Source organism: Danio rerio, chromosome 25 (assembly GCF_052040795.2).
Source record: "Danio rerio strain M-AB ecotype USA chromosome 25, GRCz13ab, whole genome shotgun sequence".
Lineage (NCBI taxonomy): Eukaryota > Metazoa > Chordata > Actinopteri > Cypriniformes > Danionidae > Danio > Danio rerio.
Genome location: NC_141045.1, coordinates 22880001 through 22901137, shown reverse-complemented (window position 1 = coordinate 22901137; position 21137 = coordinate 22880001). Strand labels below are relative to the sequence as shown.

General features: G+C 35.3%; 1 protein-coding gene across 2 annotated transcripts in view; it reads left to right on the top strand.

The window, feature by feature from the left end:
• dock4a (dedicator of cytokinesis 4a) overlaps positions 1-21137 on the top strand; it is a 199006-nt gene that overhangs the window by 142288 nt on the left and 35581 nt on the right. For both annotated transcript variants that reach the window (XM_087312229.1, XM_087312228.1), the window contains 15 exons: positions 2513-2611; positions 2970-3064; positions 3152-3227; positions 5163-5263; positions 5643-5701; positions 8584-8732; positions 11818-11903; positions 12169-12195; positions 12354-12449; positions 13025-13085; positions 13235-13328; positions 16788-16936; positions 17177-17263; positions 19154-19258; positions 20855-20996. In XM_087312229.1, the coding sequence (XP_087168355.1) occupies positions 2513-2611; positions 2970-3064; positions 3152-3227; positions 5163-5263; positions 5643-5701; positions 8584-8732; positions 11818-11903; positions 12169-12195; positions 12354-12449; positions 13025-13085; positions 13235-13328; positions 16788-16936; positions 17177-17263; positions 19154-19258; positions 20855-20996 (1426 nt within the window). The remainder of the gene's footprint in view (positions 1-2512; positions 2612-2969; positions 3065-3151; positions 3228-5162; positions 5264-5642; positions 5702-8583; positions 8733-11817; positions 11904-12168; positions 12196-12353; positions 12450-13024; positions 13086-13234; positions 13329-16787; positions 16937-17176; positions 17264-19153; positions 19259-20854; positions 20997-21137) is intronic.

Here is a 21137-nt window from a genome sequence, read left to right as displayed (position 1 = left end):
TCAGGGAAAAAAACCCACTGGCAATGGGCGTTCTTGGAAGAAGCAAGCAGATCAACCTGGGTTTCCCTAAAGCCCACCCATATCAGCTGAATAGACTCAGGGTGGAGTCGGCATTCTCCCGGGGTTAGGAGCTGCCGTGAGAGCCAGTCGGCCGGGGGGGTGGTGGGGGGGTGTTGCTGTTTGCCTGCAAGATACTCAGTTCTGCGCCCTCGGCGAAAAGCAGTGGATGTGGATGGCTCGGTGGGAGGGAGCGGTCTTACGATCCCGCCGTTAGCTTATATCACCCATCACCTCCGACTGAATATTCATCACACATTGACAGCCCACCCTCCAAGGATGGTTAGGATAAAAGTGCATGCAGATCAGGCAGAAAAAAGTGCCCTCAAAACTGCGTGAGCTTACTGTGCACTTCCGGGAAGAAGGGGACGGAAGGCTTTGAAGGTCTTGCCTCCTTCTATCCTCCACTTAACACCCATCTAGTCGGTCCGGTCGCGGGGCTGGGAGATAAACCATCTCCAGGCCTATGTCCGAAGCAGCCCGGGAAAGCATGGCCATTATGTCTGCTTTTTAGATGCCAACGCTGTGCTCTCCAACCCAGAGGGAGAGAGGGAGCGGGTTCGCATCCTCATCAGACAATGACAGCCCAACTTCCAATGCAGCGATGGATATCTGGTCCTTGTTGTCATCAAGTGAGAGAGTGACCATCCAAAGACGGAGCGCTTCTCTTTACCTGAAGCTTGGATGGAGCACGTGGAGGAGCAAAAGGTCTGCAGCCTGAAGGCGGTGGATTTACTACTACTGTAACCCTCAGATCTGCCCGAGTGCCGACCGCAGTGTAGGGGCCAACTGGGGTGGGTCGCTCATTTGCAAGAGCTTGCCGCGATCTTAACTGCGCAACATACATGACAGCACAGTGACCTCATGCACTGCCCGTGAGCACGCATTAACATGCTGGACCCCCAAACATGAAACCCTGTGCTTGTGCCCATCATCCGGGGACAGGAAACCACCGCATCAAGAAACGCACGGTCGGAGCGATGTCTTGAAAAAGACGTGCTGCACAACCGTGTTGCTCTTTTAGAAAAGATTTTTTTTCTATATATAAACCACTCTTGGGAGGACTGGACCCAAAGAATGCCAGACACTGCATATCTGTGCTATTGACCTGGAGAAGCTGCTTCTCGATCTTTTTCTGTATCCACATGCTGGTGATGCCCTCAAAGACTCTCTCAGAAGCTTGTGAAAGGCGCTGAACGCGAAAAGGATGTCGAGCATTGCACTATTGATTGTCATTGATGCCAGCTGTGCATGCTGACGCCGCCAACTTATTGGTATTTCATTGGCCCGATTTTATACTCTTTCAGATGATTGGTTTCTGACGAAAACGCCATAGAGGAAGTTTCCACATTGCATTGGAGTTCTCCATCCGAAGAGGAACTAATTATTTCTTTGATAACTGGAAAGGAATGTTTGAAATTATCGGTTTACAATATACTGATGCCCTGTTTTTCTAGGCTTTATTGGTGATAATGGTCAGAAATGTTGGACCAATATTGCCTTTTAGCATATAAGCAGAGGACATAAACTAGCCGGACAGTAATGTGTGAATTGTGTAGTGGGCTAAATGCCATAATAAAAAAATACATTTAAAAAGTAACCCATGTTCTGTTGTCATTAACATATTAATAAACTTTAATAGGTAGAACCGTAGTTCTAGAAACTTCCTACTTCTATGTTTATTCGTCTGATTTCTCGGTCGGTTTCTTTTGACCTGTTGTTTTAAAAAATGGCAAACGCGTCAAGTATACAAACCTACAGTAGTTTGTTTTGCGAGGTGCACGCACGTGGTGCCAGACAAAAGTATAAATTATAAATACAAAATTATACAAAAGTATAAATTAACCTTTACCCTATTTGCCTAGTTACGCCTTTAAATCAGACTTTGAGCTAAAAAAAACTAGTATCGTGAAAAACATCTAGTATAATTTTTATGTACTGTCATCATGGATAAAATAAAATGAATCAGTTATCAGAAATTAGTTGTTAAAACTATTGTGTTAAGAAATGTGTTGACAAAATCTCTGTTAAACAAAAATGTTGGGGGAAAATAATAAAAAAGTTAGAAGGAGTGCTAATAATTCTGACTCTATGTAAATGATTTTGACCCAATCATAACAGCCTCATGAAATTCATGTTCAGGATAGATTTATGACGAGTTACAGTATGTTGTCTTGGTGAAGTCAAGTTGTCGGTATGAAGTATTTGCATAAGTCAAGCAAAGACATCTCAAACAATGTCACCTTTACTATTAAAATGACCCAACTGAACTAATAACACTTAATGACAGTTTCCGTAAGCATGATTTAAAATCTCATGCTTCAGTTAATTATTAAGAAGTTTTCATAAGAGGCTTACGAACTACCCTTCGGGCAAAGTGTTATCGAGGCGCATGACATCTGACTGAAGAAGTGGATTGAATAACAAAACTGATCATTTTTTTTGTGTGTTTCAGGGTGAATTTGTGGCCTGTTTGCTCACGCTGCTTCGACAGCTGAAGGATAAAGAATACCAGCAGCTTCTCAGCCGATTTCCTACTAAAGATGAACTAACGGTAAAATCATTCCACACATAGTAGTAACTATCAAATAACGTTCTTTAGGGATTAAACCTAGACCGAATATTGCAAACATTGGCATATAAAATCTTGTTACAGTAAATAAGTAAATAAAAAAATCTGCACATAATATTTTATAAAACATATTTCATTTACATTTAAATGCTATAGAATAATTTATTTTCTGTCAGATTGTATCTTAAAAACACAAAGAAGATTCGTGTGTGTGTGTACTGAATAAAATGGTTACTATTTTAACATAAAGAAATTAAATGTAATAAACGTTGCCAGATTGTGGCATTTTAAATAGCTTATTTTGCTAAATGTACAATATCTTATGTTGTTTTTTCTCCAGAGTTTTCTCCTGCAGTTATTCACAGTCTTCAGGATATTGATTCGACCGGATATGTTTCCAAAAGACTGGACCGTGATGAGGCTGGTCGCTAATAAGTAAGAGCAGGAAACCAGACTTAAAGGATTCAGGTAAAATACAGGATTGCTTTCAAGTGTTTGACAATTTGGTTTGTTTGTGTTTAGCGTCATCATTACCACCATCTTGTATCTTTCCGACACCCTGAGAAACAGTTTCCTAAATGAGAAATTTGACTTCAAGGTGAGGAGATTTTATATTTACATACTTTTCAAAAGTAATTTTTTTAGTTTTTTGTTTAAGAAAGTACTGATTTTATTCATTAAATTGATCAAAGGTGATAGTAAAACTTGTAATGTTGCAAAACATATATATTTTAAATACATTTTGTTTGGTAATCTGTACATTTATCAAATAATCTGGAAAGAAGAATTATGCTTGTTATGCATAATTGTGTTGGCTGATCTCTCATTTAATATTATTGTTAAATATTAATATCACTTGGTTCATACTTTAGATTTCACACACAGACACACACACATTTCAGTACCTAAAATAATGTAATAATTTAAGTTACACTAAATATAAATATCAAATATTTATTATATTATTTTATTATATATATATATATATATATATATATATATATATATATATATATATATATATATATATATATATATATATATATATATATATATATATATATATATATGTGTATATATATATATATATATATATATATATATATATATATATATATATATATATATATATATATATATATATATATATATATATATAAGATATAATAATATATCTTGTAACACAACAGAATGCCAAATGTGCATGCTACAATGATTTCTGAGATAAGTTGGTGCTGTTTAAAATAAAAAAAGCATTATAAAACTGTGTTTTACTGTATTAACTAAAATAAATAAATTAAGCTAAATTTATTTGGAAATTTTTAATCAAACCAGTATGTTTCAAAAGTTAACACGCAGATTAGTTTATGTTATTATTAAAAAAATATATTACTTATTACATATTAAAATGTTATTTAATAATATTGTAATAATATTTTATTGCAGTAATTATAAAGATTCAAAAAAATTTACATAAAAAAATTAGTTTGTTTTTTGGAATATTCTGTTTTATGCATATTCTGTACAAAATTCAGCAAAATATAGCCTGTCACCTAAAATTTTCATTCAATATGCTAATAAATTCAGATTTTTGGAAAGCACTATGTCTCTGTGTGTGAATGCAGTAGATCAGTGGTTCTCAAACTGTGGTACGCTTTCTTCTAGTGGTGAACATGCTTGAACAAACTTTTAACCCTTTGACGCGTACGATAACACTGAGACTCATGTGATCCGACAGGATTGGCTGTTCCCTGAAGCGTACGATTACACCGGTGTGCTTAGAATGTTTACTTTAGTTCATCGCGTCATCAGATGTTAAAAATCAATCTGCCTGGCGCAGAGCCAGAGGGAGAGGCGTGCAGCGCTTGCAGAGCAGATACTCAGTAGAGAAGCCCTTTTGCAAACCAGTCCTGGTGTGTTGGCATTTCAGTTACATCAAACTGAGGGATTTCCCCATGCTGCATCATTGGTAAAGTAATTATTACAAATGTGTTTAAATGTGTGCCCGTAGTAGTGTAAAATAATGTTTTTTCGATATATAAAGTTATTTGTTTTGTAAAGCAGCGTGGCGTTCGATTTAGTTTGTTACCTCAGATTTAATTAGGTGCTTAATTAGGCCTACTGCACTGTATTTCAATACTGGTCATTAATATGCTGGTACTGCACTTGAAGAGATCATTTTTTTCTGGTACTTGGTCAAAAAAGACCACGTTTGAGAACCACTGCAGTAGATCATCACAATTACTTCAAATCAAAGTGTGGTCAAATAATGTAAGCATGCTCTTCTGACATCAAAATAAAAAAAATATGATTTAATATAACATTATCAACATACAACTCAAAGAATTTTTTGTGGACAGATAAAGTTTAAAAAAAAAAAGGTTTCTTTTCACTGTGCTGTATGAAATCAGAAACCATTATTTTTATTATAATTTTTTATTTATTACTTTTCATCTCTCAGAGCATCATGGGAAGATGGTACCTGCAATGCAGATGATGATAGTGTTTTAATTAGCTGTCTTTTTATCCGTAGGTTTGGGAGTCCTATTTTTATCTCTGCATAATATTCATCAACCAGCCTTGCCTCCAACTGGAAATGTTTCCACCATCTAAGAGGAAAAAAGTTCTGGAGAAGTGAGACATTTTCTTCTTTTTCCTTTTTATAACATCAGACTCCTACTGAGATTGAGATTTGAGGAAGTTATAGAGTGAAACGAAACACTTTGTGTAATGAGACAAGTTATTTAGCAGCAGGTTTGAGGATTTATTGTATTTGGATAACTGGTGGTTTTATACGGTGAGCATTTTGCATTTTGCATTCTGCGCCTTGTCCTCATTTGTAAGTCGCTTTGGATAAAAGCGTCTGCTAAATGACTAAATGTAAATGTAAAATGTATAAAAAGGAAGACCTGTATAAAATGATTAATTCATTATTTTAGGATCATTTATTTTCCTTATAGTTAGATTTTGTTGATTTGATTTTAGTTGATTGATTATTTTTGTGTTGTTTAAGGTATGGTGACATGAGAGTGATGATTGGTTGTGAGATTTTCAGCATGTGGCAGCATTTGGGTAAGTTGATGTGTTTAGGATGACAAATTGATAAAGTGACTTTTCTTTCTTCAGTAGAACATAAAGTCAGCAGCTATAACACTTTGAAAGTTAAAAAAACTGAAATGTATACAGTACAGGCAAAACAAAATTAGCCTCATGGCTTGCTGAGGCTGTGGATTAAAGGCAATAATGTTGTAAACAATGTTCTCTTCATAAGACCTCCATATATCAGGAATATCTATTCATTATGATTTGCCTATATCTATGTGTGTGTTGTTGTTTTTTTTACTCTAAAAGTGCAGGTAACCATTAACTTGCAATAAATGAATCACCAAATATCACCCTTTCAGCAAAAACTTCTTTAAATTCACACACAATACAGATAATTTCATTTTTAGAACTGGATTTCACTTTTCTGTCCAAAGGGACAGAGCTTAAGGTTTGCAATACTATAATTCACCTCATACTTGGTTTATGTCTTACAGTGCATCCGGAAAATATTCATAGCGCTTCACTTTTTCCACTTTTCTATGTTACAGCCTTGTTCCTAAATGGATTAAATTAATTTATTTCCTTAAAATTCTACACTCAATGCCCCATAATGACAATGTGACAAAAGATTTTTTTTTAATTGTTGCAAATTTATTAAAAATATAAAGGCTAAAAAAAAAATCACATGTACAGAAGTATTCACAGCCTTTGCTCAATACTTTATTGATGCACCTTTGGCAGCAATTACAGCCTCAAGTCGTTTTGAATATGATGCCACAAGCTTGGCACACCTGTCTTTGGGAATTTTTGCCCATTCCTCTTTGCAGTACCCCTCAAGCCCTTTCAGGTTGGATGAGAAGCAACGGTGTACAGCCATTTTCAGATCTCTCCAGAGATGTTCAATAGGACTTAGGTCTGGGCTCTGGCTTGGCCACTCAAGGACATTCACCGAGTTGTTGTGAAGCCACTCCATTAATATTTTGGCGGTGTACTTTGGGTCATTTTCCTGGTGGAAGATAAACCGTCACCCCAGTCTGAGGTCAAGAGCACTCTGAAGCAGGTTTTCATTCAGGAGGTCTCTGTACATTGCTGCATTCATCTTTCCCTCTATCCTGACTAGTCTTCCAGTTCCTGCTGCTGAAAAACATCCCCACAGTTTGATGCAGCCACCACCATTCTTCACTGTAGGGATGGTATTAGCCTGGTGATGAGCGGTGCCTGGTTTTCACCAAATGTAATGCCTGGCATTCACTCCAAAGAGTTCCATTTTAATCTCAAAAAATTTAGTTTCTCATGGACTGAGACTCCTTCAGATGACTTTTGGCAAATTCCAGGTGGGAGTGGCTTCCATCTGGCCACTTTACCATACAAGCCTGATTGGTGGATTGCTGCACAAATGGTTGTCCTTCTGTAAGGTTCTCCTCTCTCCACAGAAGAATGCTGGAGCTCAGACAGAGTGACCATCGGGTTAATCACCTTATCACCACCCTGACTAAGGCCCTTCTCCCCGATCACTCAGCTTAGATGGCCGGCCAGCTCTAGGAAGAGTCCTGGTGGTTCCAAACATCTTCTACTTATGGATGATTAAGGCCACTGTGCTCAGTGAAAGTTTCAGAGCAGCAGAGATTTTGCTGTTATCTTCCCCAGAGGTCTACAGACAATTCCTTTGTCTTTATGCTTGGTTTGTGGTTTGACATGCACTGTCAACCCTGGGACATTATATAGACCGGTGTATGCCTTTTCAAATCATGTCCAATCAACTAAATTACCACAGGTGAACTTAAATTAAGCTGCTGAAACATCTCAAGAATGATCAGTGGAAACAGAATATACCTGAACTCAATTTAGAGCTTCACAGCAAAGGCTGAAAAACTTATGTACCTTTGATTTTTCAGCTTTATTATTTTTTTATAAATTTGCAACAATTCCAAACATTTTTTTTCACATTGTCATTATGGAGTATTATGTGTAGAATTTTGAGAAAATAAATGAAGTGAATTGGAAAAAGTGAAGCGAATGAATACTTTCCGTATGCACTGTATAATACTTTAAAAGTGCCATAGAATGAAAATCTGGAAATACCTGGGCATAGCTGAATAATAAGAGTTCAGTACATGGAAATGACATGCAATGAGCCTTCAACATTATGATTTATTCTTTCTCATGTAAATCTCATACATTCAGAATCCTGGTGAAAAACAGGCCAATCGGAAAAAATACAGACTCTGATAATCCTCATGGGATCATTAATATGCACACGTATTTGATTGGCCACAGCATTTCCTAGTGTAATTACAACAGTCATAATTTTCCCCTTATTTTTTAAATTTATCTAAGCTTGTATTACTTCCTATGTATGTGGGTCTATTATTTTGAAAATGAGACCAGCATTGTAAAGCTCTCAGGTAATGAAACCAGGCATGGACTGTATTATCTCATCACAGTTTGTCATCAGAATGCAAAATTAGGGAATGATGGGTTATAGATTTTGTTCAGTGCCCTCAAAGAGGTCTGTTTAAATGTATCTTTTGTTAGCTTAACATGTGTATTGTGAAATGTACTTCTTAGGTTTATAATGATGAGGCAACTAACTTATGTAGAATGCTATTGACATTAATTCCTGCCTATGGTGTTATATAGGAGTAGAGCTCATTAATATTCATGACCATTCCAAATATGGTCAAAATGGAGCTTTTCATTCTAGGGGTATTTCCTGTGGTTGTAAATTAGCATAATAAACAGTATCTGGAGACTGTTTACACTTACCTAAGCCACCTACTGTGTGGATATCAGAGAACAAATGAACACATTGAGCTCTATGGCACTTTTAACAGTACTCTTTTATTGCCAAAAGAAATTGAAAAAAGACTACCACAGGGGTACACTAATGCACTAATGTTTGCTTCCAGGTGACTATAAGTTGAACCTGATTCCCACCTTGATTGGCCCCTTCATGGAGGTGACTCTGGTCCCACAGATGGACCTGAGGAATGTCCTGATCCCCATTTTCCATGATATGATGGACTGCGAACAGCGACGGAGCGGCAACTTCAAGCAGGTGCTAAAATCATTCTGACAAACATGCTTGAACGTGTGAGAGCAGCGTGATGTTCGTGTCACAGTAAATTATGTGCAGGCGGTTCTGTAGTACGCTGTGCATGACAGAAAATCAAGCTTGTTTACCAAAGATCATGACACTTGGGAAAGAATTTGGGCAATGTTTTGAGCTACTCGCGTAGATTTAAAGTTGAACTAGAGTTGGTATGTCATTTGTTTTAAAGGTGAGACACTGGAGGCAGTTTTTCCGGTGTAATTGTAGGAAACATTTAAAATATGCCTTTAAAGTGTTGTTTGTCACACTTTATCAACTTGTGTCTGTAGATTTGAATTACAATACATATTTTTTAAGCCTGCTTCTTACAAAATTAGTTTTTCTGTACATATGCCAGAAACGATCATTTGCAGTCATATTTGTAGTCTATAGGTGTGTCTGTCAACAGGTTTTTAGAGAGGGATATTTTCATACATCATTTGTTTATTATTTCATGTTATTCTACAAAAAAGTTATGAAAATAATAAACAAAATAAAGGTTAAGACTTACAGATCCCCTATTTTGCTTTATAAAAGGTCATATTTTAGATTTGGGGGTCTCCAACAACAGGCTTATATGCATGCAAGATCAAAAAACACTTTCATTGTCTTATTATATGCATTTATTTTTTTACTTAATTACTTAATTATACCAGCGACTCCCATATGATTCATTCAGCAGATTATTTGTTCCCAAACCCCTCCTTAGCGCGATGCTACCCAGATGACCCAGTGTATTGCGTTTGGTCGACTGTGTTCAGTGTGAGACAGAGAGAAATGCCTACCAAGGCTTATCAACATAGTTGAAGTAGACAGAGTGCAGAGTGTATGTGTGAGCCCAATGCAGGAGTGTACTAAAGCACTGCAGTTTAACAGCAACATATTGCTCTATTCTTAACCATGACAGACATTCAGTATTAATCCACACAACGGCAAAAGCTGAACAATTTTAAAGTTTGACCGCACGTGTGTTGGAACAGCTGACGGTGACCACAGCAACAACAAACGGTAGTGAATTGTGAAATCACAAATGCATTTAAATATGTAAACAATGCAGCACGCAACGCATTTTCAACATGGTTTTAGACGCGATATGACAATATAAAGATTTAACCAGATACAGTACAAGCCAAGTGGAGCAACTAATACATAGGGCTCTATTTTGATGATCCATGTGCAAATTCCAAAGCGCAGGGCGCAAATGCATTAAAGGTATGTCAGAATCCACTTTTGCTATTTTAAGAACGGAAAAAAAACGCTCTTACAAGGTTGAGCTTATTCCCCTAGTGAGTTTTAGGTGTGTTTTGAGAATAAACCAATCAGAGTCTCATCTTCCATTCCCTTTACGAGCCAGTTGCGCCGCGCCATAGCGCATTTGCTATTTACATGGTGGACTTTGTAAGTGGAAAAACTGAACACTTCACTAGCGAGGAAACAGGTGAACAGTGCATCTACAGCGCGAGAATGAGAGATTAACCTCCTCATTCTTTACTTTCGCTTTCACTCTCGTGGATAGGAAAACGTGTTGTACGCAGAGACATCCATTAGCCTATGAATAATTCATTTCATTGTTGAACGCAAAAATTTATTTCAAAACTATTTTTTAAATTCCGTTCTAATTTCCAGCAAACAAATAAATAAACAATAATAACGAAGTGTGGTCAAAAAACTGAGTTATATCCTAATACACATGCTGTGCCCCATATGGTCTAAAACCTGACAGGTGGACAAATCTAAGCTTGTTTAAAAAAAACAAATATAAATTTGCATATAATAAATAATACTGCTAATAATAATAGCTTTATACAAATGCATATTGTAATGAATAAACTGAAAAAGCCACCCCAAGATGAAGAAGGCATGAAAGTATAGTTTTTATATTTATGTAGACTATAAAATAATATTTTTTGTAATATTTTAATTCTTTTTCATTTGTAAAAATATTTGCGTATTGCTGTTCATCCTTTGTGTATAAAGCAGTGTGTAAACGAGGCGCACAACTAACGCTCTCTGCGCTGGACTATAGACCTGCTTTGTTCTGGTCTATTGAACAGTCTATTATAGTTTCTCAAAATAGCAATGCGCCTCAACACGCCTCCTTTTTTAGATAAGAACGTCTATGGGCGCACATATGAGCGCAAATGCATTTGCCATTTAAACAGCGTGGCGCAAAACGTCAAAACAACTCTTGCACCGAGCTGAAACTAACAAACAACAATTGCGTCGCGCCGCATTGTGCTGGGTGTATGATAGGTCCCATAATTTGCAAGCTAGAGAACACAAGGAGGCAACCATTTTAATCGCACATAAGTTACTTACACTTGTGAAATGGAGGAAGAAATTGATCCATGCAACTGTGCACTGTAAAGTTTCTTTCAAGCTCTGACAAAGTCCCATACATCAATAGTCTTTTCTGATCCATCCTTTTACAAGTGGCAGACAAATCCCCTTCTGTAAGCATGTAGATTGCTGAAGCACTCGTCAGAAAAATGATGGGGACACAGCACAAGGCTGGGGCTATATTGCTGAACTTTAACCACTGACTCTTCACAGCCTCATGTTTGGGTAGAAAAAAATAACACTAACTTTTCCTCACACTTCAGAGCACAGTGCCTTCGCGATATCATTCAACCGGGGTCTGTTACAGTGTGTGTGTGCGCAGCCTGGGATTTCAAGTTTCCTGGGTCTGTGCAATCAACAAATAGGCGGGGCTTCAGTTCCATATCGACGTCACCCTGACACAGCTAAAGGCTCGTTAATCCCATGATTCATTTACATCACTCTGAGTCGACTCTTTTATAGATGAATTAATAGTCTTAAACATGGTGCACATTAGGATTTAAGCCTTAGCTGGATATTTCACTTCACTTAGAGCTGTGTTACACACTGCATGGAAGGTTATTTTCAAAAACCCATCATAGGGGAGCTTTAAAATTCATACGTTTTATGTTTACATGTACGTTTAATTGTAGAAGCTTAAAAGGTAAGAATGAAAAATAACATTTTGTACATGTATGTGTGTGTGTGTTTTTTTTTTTTTTTGTCTGTAAAGGTGGAGGCCAAACTAATTGACAAGCTGGATGGTCTGATGTCAGAAGGCAAAGGAGACGAGACTTACAGAGAGCTCTTTAACAACATGTGAGTCTTTACTCTTTACTAAATCATTACATGTGTGGCAATAACAATGATTAAATGATTAATGTAAATAAATGTAAAAAATATAAAATAATAAGAAATTGTAATAAAATAAGTTGTGCTACCTCTTTAAAGTTCGGGTTTTGAATGATTTTTTGGATTTTTTTCAAGATTCTTTTAATCAGAAATAAACATATAGTTAAAATTAACCTAACATTTCAAGAACATATTAAATTCAAATGTGTCTTGATTTTTTTTTCTGCATTAGAATTCCGCTGTTTGGTCCATATCCGAGGTAAGATCTTTATTAACTGTAACTTGAATAAGCAAAACAGATTTGCTGGGTTTTATTATAGTTATTTTTTTTCTAGTTGAGTTGTTAAAATATCTCTGAGTGTGTGTATGTGTGTGTGTGTGTGTGTGTGTGTGTCTGTGTTTCTGTGTGTGATTTAGTCTCCTGAAGAAGATCGAGAGAGAAACCTGGAGAGAAAGTGGAGTTTCTCACATCGCTACAGTCACACGGCTAATGGAGAGATTACTGGATTACAGGTACACACACACACAAACACATATACCTATACATACATAAACACACAGGCACAAACACACACACACACACACACACACCTTTAAACACATACAAACACCCATACATGCATATACACACATACAAGCATACACACACACACAAAGGCACAGAAGAACAAACACACACACACACACACACAAACACACCTGTTGTATGCATGCATAAATACGCACAGGCACAAAACACACACACACACCCATACAAGCACAAACACACACATGCAGTACATACAGGACGCAAATGCATAAACATTCACACAAACATACTCAGTCATGAACACACATATACACACCTTTACATCCATAAACTCACACAGTCACAAACATACACACATCTTTAAACACATACATACTGTACATGCATACATACATATATACACAAACAGAGACACTCATTTACACAAACAAGGACCTGCGCACACTTAGATGCACACACAACACACACACTTACTCGTACAAACACTCACATACATACAGTGTATTTGTCTCTGTGCGTGTGGACCTCAGTGTGTGTTATATTGTTCATCTCTTCACAGGGACTGCATGAAGATCGGGGAGGTTGATGGGAAAACGATGGGATGTACAGTCAACCTTCTGGTTAGTTCTATTACTGATCATGACAACAAGTGCACTATTGTTCATGTATTTCCATTTATCCACATTGTAAACATCACACACTGGCTTTTTATTGTTGTTTTTGATGAACAAATGTAACTTTTCTGCTGATGTTGTTCTGTTTCTTTCAGAACTTCTACAAAACTGAGCTGAATAAAGAAGAAATGTACATCCGTTATATTCACAAGCTCTATGAGCTGCACCTGAAGGCACAAAATTACACCGGTAATATTCACTCCACATAATTGGCTTGATTGGTAGCTAAATTAAGTCATTTTATTTATTTTTAAGAATAAGAGAAACAATAAAAGGAAGCTCTGACAAAGTCCCATACATCAATAGTCTTTTCTGATCCATCCTTTTACAAATGGCAGACAAATCCCCTGCTGTAAGCATGTAGATTGCTGAAGCACTCGTCAGAAAAATGATGGGGACACAGCACAAGGCTGGGGCTATATTGCTGAACTTTAACCACTGACTCTTCACAGCCTCATGTTTGGGTAGAAAAAAATAACACTAACTTTTCCTCACACTTCAGAGCACAGCGCCTTCGCGATATCATTTAACCGGGGTCTGTTACAGTGGGTGGATTTCAAGTTTCCTGGGTCTGTGCAATCAACAAATAGGCGGGGCTTCAGTTTCGTATCGACGTCACCCTGACACAGCTAAAGACTCGTTACCCCCATGATTCATTTACATCACTCTGAGTCGACTCTTTTGTAGATGAATCAATAGTCTTAAACATGGTGCACATTAGGATTTAAGCCTTAGCTGGATATTTAAAAAAAATAAACGATGATGATTCATTTGACCATTATTATTATTATTATTTTTTAATCTGTACAATATTTTTTGTTTAAAGGGGTGGTCCACTATAAAATCATTTTTAACTTTAGTTGATGTGTAATGTAGCTGTGTGAACATAAACAACATCTCTGAATGTAATATGCTCAAAGTTCATTGCAAAGGGAGACAATGGCTTTCACAGAGTTAGCTTAGCAAAGCCTACAGCGAGCGAAGTTTGGGGACTACAAAAAAATACATGCGGGTTAATGAGATCACAAACGCTTCAGGTTACGTGCATTCATCATGTGCAGTAAAGGGGCATGGCCAGATGCGCTGTGATGTTTAAGCAGAGAAAGCTAAAATGCCGCCCAAATACTGCTATTTCCACAGAGCTTCTTCTGTTTTTGTATTTGGGCTTCCAAAGAACATGACAGAAAGAGTACAGTGCTTACAGTTTCCTTTTAAGTATGTTCCAGAGAATTATAAGAAAGATATAGCTTTAGCATTTGATAATGGACAGCTTCCAGAATATCTCCCAGTTCAGTGCTGGATTCAGCTAAAAACTCCTCAAAGAAGGAGCAGCTCCAATCATAATAGATGGAGCTGTGGATTGTGAGTCACAACCTGTAAGTGTTTTTATTTGTTAAAATTGATCATTTACATGCACAGTTTCTAGCGTTAACGTTATGTTGTAGCAAGGACGTAAACAAGGATGTAAACAACGGGAAATGCTGTTTGAAGAATCTCTGAGTTATCTTTGATCCACTTTTGCAGTTTGACAAGCATGTAAATGCAGTTGTGAAGAGCAGCTTTTTCTAGCTTAGATTGGTAGTAAAAGTTAAACCGTTTCTTTCTAAAAAAGATGTAGAAGTTATAATACATGCTTTTATCTCCTCTCGTTTAGACTGCTGCAACTCTTTGTACAATGGTCTACCTCAGTTAACACTCTCTCAGTTACAGTTGGTCCAGAATGCAGTCGTCAGATTAATAACAGGAACTAAGAAAAGAGATCATATCTCCCCTGTCCTCCCCTCATTGCACTGGCTTGATTTTAAAATCCTTCTTTTCACTTATAAAGCATTGCACAATTCTGCCCCTGCCCATGTCAGTGAACTTATTAGGCCTTATACAGCTTGTAGTACGTAAAGATCCCATAACCAGTTTCTTTTGTCTGTCCCTCGGTCTTGCTGCAAATCAAAAGGTGATCGAGCTTTCTGTGTTGCGGCCCCAAGGCTCTGGAACAATCACCCACTGAACATCAGGATTTCTCCTTCATTGGATGCTTTTAAATCTAATTTAAAGACTTATTTTTACTCTCTTGCCTTTGAGTGACACATGCATGTTATTTCTTATTTGTATTTTAGTATTATTTATATGCATATATATTTTCTTATATTATTAATTATATAATAATAACTAATTATATTAGTTTTTTTATTTTTTATTTTATTTTCTTTTATTGTAAAGTACTTTGGATCAACTATGCCACAATTACCACATTACTTCATTACTTATTTACTTACAAATTCATATTTATCAGTCAAACCTCTGTAAACATCCACAATCTTAAGCAGCGCTGCAGGGTGTCTCTATGCGACCACTTTCTGTGCGTTCTACATTTCAAATAACTAGCAAATGATATGTGAACATTTCATATTACTTAAATATGCTTATAATCTGAATAAATATGAAAGACACTTGACAGATTTTATTTTAGAGAGCAGGCGTGAGGTTCAGCTGTGTCATCTGTCATTTTCTGACTTATTCAGGCTCACACTGACACGGCTAGGCTGACTGACAGTATTTATACAGCAGAGGCACAGCGCGTGCTAGTAGAGGCGTGACTGGATGTGATGCTTCCTGGTGACATAGAGCCAATCCATGAGTCACAGCACATAATGTTAGCTGACCAATCAGAGCGTCTTGAGGGCGGGCCTTTCAGAGGAACTAGAAAATATAACAGTCGTTTTCATGTTAGCTGAGTAGCTGTATATAATCAAAGTAAACTATATGAACAAATATCCTGATTTTTTACAAATGAAGCATGAACACACATTGCTTTGCACCCAATAAACACAACCAAGCTATAAAAATACACTCTGGACCAACCCTTTAAGTTAATATAAAAGTATATGCTAAGTAATTTGAGTATATATTGTAGTTATTATTTGGCAATATGTTTGACTGTTTTTTTTTTTTTTGTAGCCTATCTTTGATTTTTTTCAAATGTAGTCATTTCTTCCCCTAATGTTTAAATAAATATTATTTTTTATATATTATTTTTTATATATTGTATAATAGAGATTGTTTTAATAGAAAATTACTAATCAATAAAAATCTTTAAATAGAAATTTAATAATAAAATTATTTTGTAATTAAATAATGTTTATTATTATTTTCTACAAATATTTAGCAATAATAATTTTTCTGCTTTGTAAATTTTGTATTCTGACCAAAACACGTGACAAGCATTTTTTTTTCACGTATTAGAATTTTTAAAAAAATGTTCTAATTTAAAAAATATACTATTATTGTAATGTTTTACTGATGATCATGGTTATATACCATATTTGGTAAAATTGTATTATTTATAAAATATTACATTTTAATTTTCTTTTTAGTATATTTTAGGTTTCTTTTTATTAAATAATATTATTTATTATGTTATTTTCTGAATGGTAATGTTTTCTTTGATGTTTTATTATTTGCATATATGTTTTTTTGTGTTTTATTTCTTACTATTACTATATTTTTTTTTAAACAAAGAATATAATTTTTTCGTTTTTTGGAATAACACTTTTTCCAAAAATATTAAAAAACTTAATAAGCATTTTTAATTAATTATTATTATTATATATATATTTTTTTTTTTTCTGTGTGCATGTGTGTGTGTTTCAGAGGCGTCATACACTCTACTGCTGTATGATGAGCTGTTGGAGTGGACGGAGCGGCCACTGCGGGAGTTCCTCTCGTACCCTATGCAGAGCGAATGGCAGAGGAAAGAGTGTCTTCATCTCACCATCATACACAACTTCGACAGAGGCAAAGTGAGTCCAACTCTCATGGAAACATCCAGCAGGAAATCAGTCAAAGAAAGTCAAATTCACCGCTAAAAATCATCTTAATGAGAGTTTGCCTTTTGTTTTCACATACTGCCATCTAGTGGGTTTAAGCTGCGGTTACTCAGCCATATTGATCGAAATGTAAATGTAAAGATTTTGATGGAAATGGAAATTAATTTTATTACAGTTATTTCAGATTAATAATTGATCTGTTTTTATTTCCAGTGTTGGGAGAACTGCATTATTCTGTGTCGGGAGCTGGCAAATCAGTACGAAGCATATTATGACTACAGAAACCTCAGCAAAATGAGGGTGAGTTTACAGACTGAGCAGTTTATTCTTTTATTTATTTATTTTTTATGTATTGGGCTATTTATTAGTGTTTTATTTATTGTTAATTATTATTATTTTTTCATAGTGATTTATTTGTTTTTGGTTTTATTTATTTATGATTAATTTGACACCTGCTGTAGTTTAAACAAACTAAATGGATTCTGTTTTGTTTATATGAACATGCCTAATTTATTTAAAAAAAATGCCTAATTTAAAACTTTATTATTTTGTATAATATGTTTTTATAAATTGTATAATATTTGTGTAAAATTATTTACATTTTATTTATTAAATGTTTTTTTATTGGATTGCTGTATTATTGATTGATTTCTGAGCAATATCACACAAGTAGCAGGGCGATGTGGCTTTATATTGGCACAGGTGGGAGTCGTGTGTTGTCTTAGTATCCTTAGTAATGATATACAGCCACATCACACAGCTACTAGTGTCATATTTGGTTTATACCACAGTTTGACAGCATAATTGTGTAATTGTGTATATAAAAAAAACCGGGGGGGTTGAGTGCTTGTGTAATCGAAAAGTGGGGGGGCCCGTCCGCTACACCACTGTCATTTCAACGTTACTTTAGAACTATTTGAATGATTTTCTAGCTTAATGTCTAAAGTGATAACAAAACATTTTAAGATTATTCAGCTGAACGGCATGAAATGCCATTCAACTACAGAGATTTCTATTTCTCTGTAATACAGATTTCACAAAAATTAACCCCAAAAAAGCCAACACAAACACTACCAGTTTCTGTGGCATAAATACAGCACAAAAAAATACAAAATAGAGAGCCTAATTAACTGATTTATAATGATTTGTTCTGCTGTAGTTTGAAACTTACGCTGAGAAAATGTTGTTTTTCTTGCCTAAGGACTTATATTATACTGTCTCTGTCACCATCTTGTGGCGTAACGTCATTGTCCCTTTCTTTGTCTGCACAGACACTGAATCCGATTCTCAGAAACGATGAATATTTTAAAATAGGCACTATCCTTATAAATAAACTGCATAGTTGCAATCTAAACAACTGCATTCTTGTCTAAAAAAGCCTCAAAAGTACATTATGTTGCCTAACAGCAGCAATATTTGACATAGAGTGTCCTCTGCTTGTTGCTGTATGTGGGCGAAGTAATACACAAGGGTAAAGGGTGAAGAGGCGGTACGGTTGCTGTTATTGCAGAATATCGCACGGCTATCAGCGAACTAGATTCAAGAACCAGACAGAACTGTTGTATAAATTTATGTTGATAGAGTTCATTAATGAATTCATTGATGAAATATTTATTTATGTAATTTATTTATTTTATGTACTTTTCGCTTTTGTCTTTATATTATAATAATAATGGTGTAATGTTTCAAAATATACTTGTTATCTATTATTTGTTTACTTTAATGCATATGTTTTATACTGTTGTATTTATGTGTTTGTTTATTGTTTATTGCATTATTGTATTTTTCCTTATTTATTTACTTTTATTTTATAATCATTTAGCTCTAGTTTTCTTGGCTAATTTTAGCATATGCTTATTCTGCTTTTTAATGTATGTCTTTTTATTTGTATTGATATCTTTTATTACTATTTTAAATTCTTTTATTTATGCTAATTCATTGCCTGTTCAAACATCTGCTTTCTTGTTGGCAGTGTGTGTAAATGTGAACGAGATGCAGTTGTTATTGTGTTCATTCTACTTTTGGCCAATTGTTCTCCTAATGAGGCGTTTGGCTTTAACTGTTAAACTTGTCGTTGTTTGTTCATTTACACAGTCCATTGCGTCTGAGATTGGGGCAGTAATTCGTCATATTAGCAGCTGTTTGTGTTGTGTTGTGCTCAATGGTCTGCTTTATTTGTGTTCTTGATAGATGATGGAAGCCTCTTTTTACGACAAAATAATGAACCAGCAGCGTCTGGAGCCAGAGTTCTTCAGAGTCGGCTTCTACGGCAAGAAATTCCCCTTCTTTTTAAGGGTACTACGCTTTACTAATATTACATTTTAAATGAGTCATAAAAAATCTGAAAATACGAAAATTATGGTCACAATGTTTTATGATAGTGCAATATATTATCATATTATTAGGTTCTCATGAGTTAATTTGTTAACTTAAAAGAGAGAGAGATAGACAAAACTGCAAAGACCAATAAAATTACGTTTTAAAGGGGTCGCCTACTATTGTTGAGGGATGGGGCAACAACCATAACCTGAAAATGATATGTGGACGCAATAAATAAATGCATTAATAAGGAAATAATATGTACATTATTAGAAAATTACAGAAATTAATGAATAAATAATTACATTTAATTAATGTTTTATTGTTTATCAACATATAATGATTTATATATATATATAGATGTATTTCAACATTCATTTTCTATTAAGTAATTTAGCCCTCAATATAATATAATATAAAATATATATAAAAGGTTATTCATTCATTCATTTATTCATTTTCTTTTTGGCTCAGTCCCTTTATTAATCCGGGGTCTCCACAGCGGAATGAACCGCCAACTTATCCAGCATATGTTTTACGCAGTGTATGCTCTCCCAGCTTAAACCCATCTCTGGGAAACACACATACACTCTCATTCACCTGTACCGCATGTCGCATGGACTTGTGAGGTAAACCGGAGCACCCTGAGGAAACCCACACGAAAGCAGGGAGAACATGCAAACTCAACACAGAGCCAGCGACCTTCTTGCTGTGAGGCAACAGCACTACCTACTGCACCACTGTGTTGCTCTATAAAAGGTTATTTTATAGATATTGTTGTAATGATTATGCAATTTCAAGCCATAATAAGTCAGAGTTTATACCAAAATAGTGTCACAATATATGACATTTATTTGAAAATTGCTAGCAGATTTATATTAATATGCATTAATGTTCATTACTCAATATTATATTATATTATAATATATTGTAATGTATTATATTAAATTATATCATATTATATCATATTATATTATACAAATGTTGAGGCGATAAGTAAATGCATAAATATACAGAATAAAGAACTAAATAAATAAACATGTTCATATTGAATCAAATACAGGGTGTCCGTGGAAATCTGGAAATATATATATATATATATATATATATATATATATATATATATATATATATATATATATATATATATATATATATATATATATATATAAAACATAATATATATTTAATATAATTTTTAAGCAATATTACAATATAACAATTTTTTTTATCTGTGGTCACATTGTACAATAAAACTTACTCAAAAAAATGTCTACTTTACATTCATAAAGCACTTATAACTGTAGATATTTTTTTGAATTTTGATAACAAGGAAAGGCTGAACAGTGTCAAATGCACCATTTTTATCCAGTAATTTGTCGTTATGTCCACCAGAGGGCACTCTCCCTCCAGATCTCACTAACCTCTTCAGAGTTTTTTTCTATCATTGTCTTTTCAAAGAACAGTTGCGTTTAACAAATGCAAAGAATGAAGAGAAAATGAGAGGAGATGATTCCTCAAGCTATGTATGTGTGTTGTGTCCTGATTCCTGCTGTGTGTGTTTGTGGACAGAATAAAGAGTTTGTCTGTCGAGGGAATGATTACGAGCGTCTGGAGGCCTTTCAGCAGAGGATGCTCAGTGAGTTTCCACATGCCATCGCAATGCAGCACGCAAACCAGCCTGACCAGACCATCCACCAGGCGGACGCTCAGTGTATCCTTCAGCACTGCACTCTGACTGACACCTCTATTCACGACTCTGTCATTTACTGAAATCACTTCAGTCTGTCTCTGTTCTGTCTGTCTCTCTGTCTGGTCATCTAAATTTGCTGTCTGTCTGTTATCTACCTGTCTG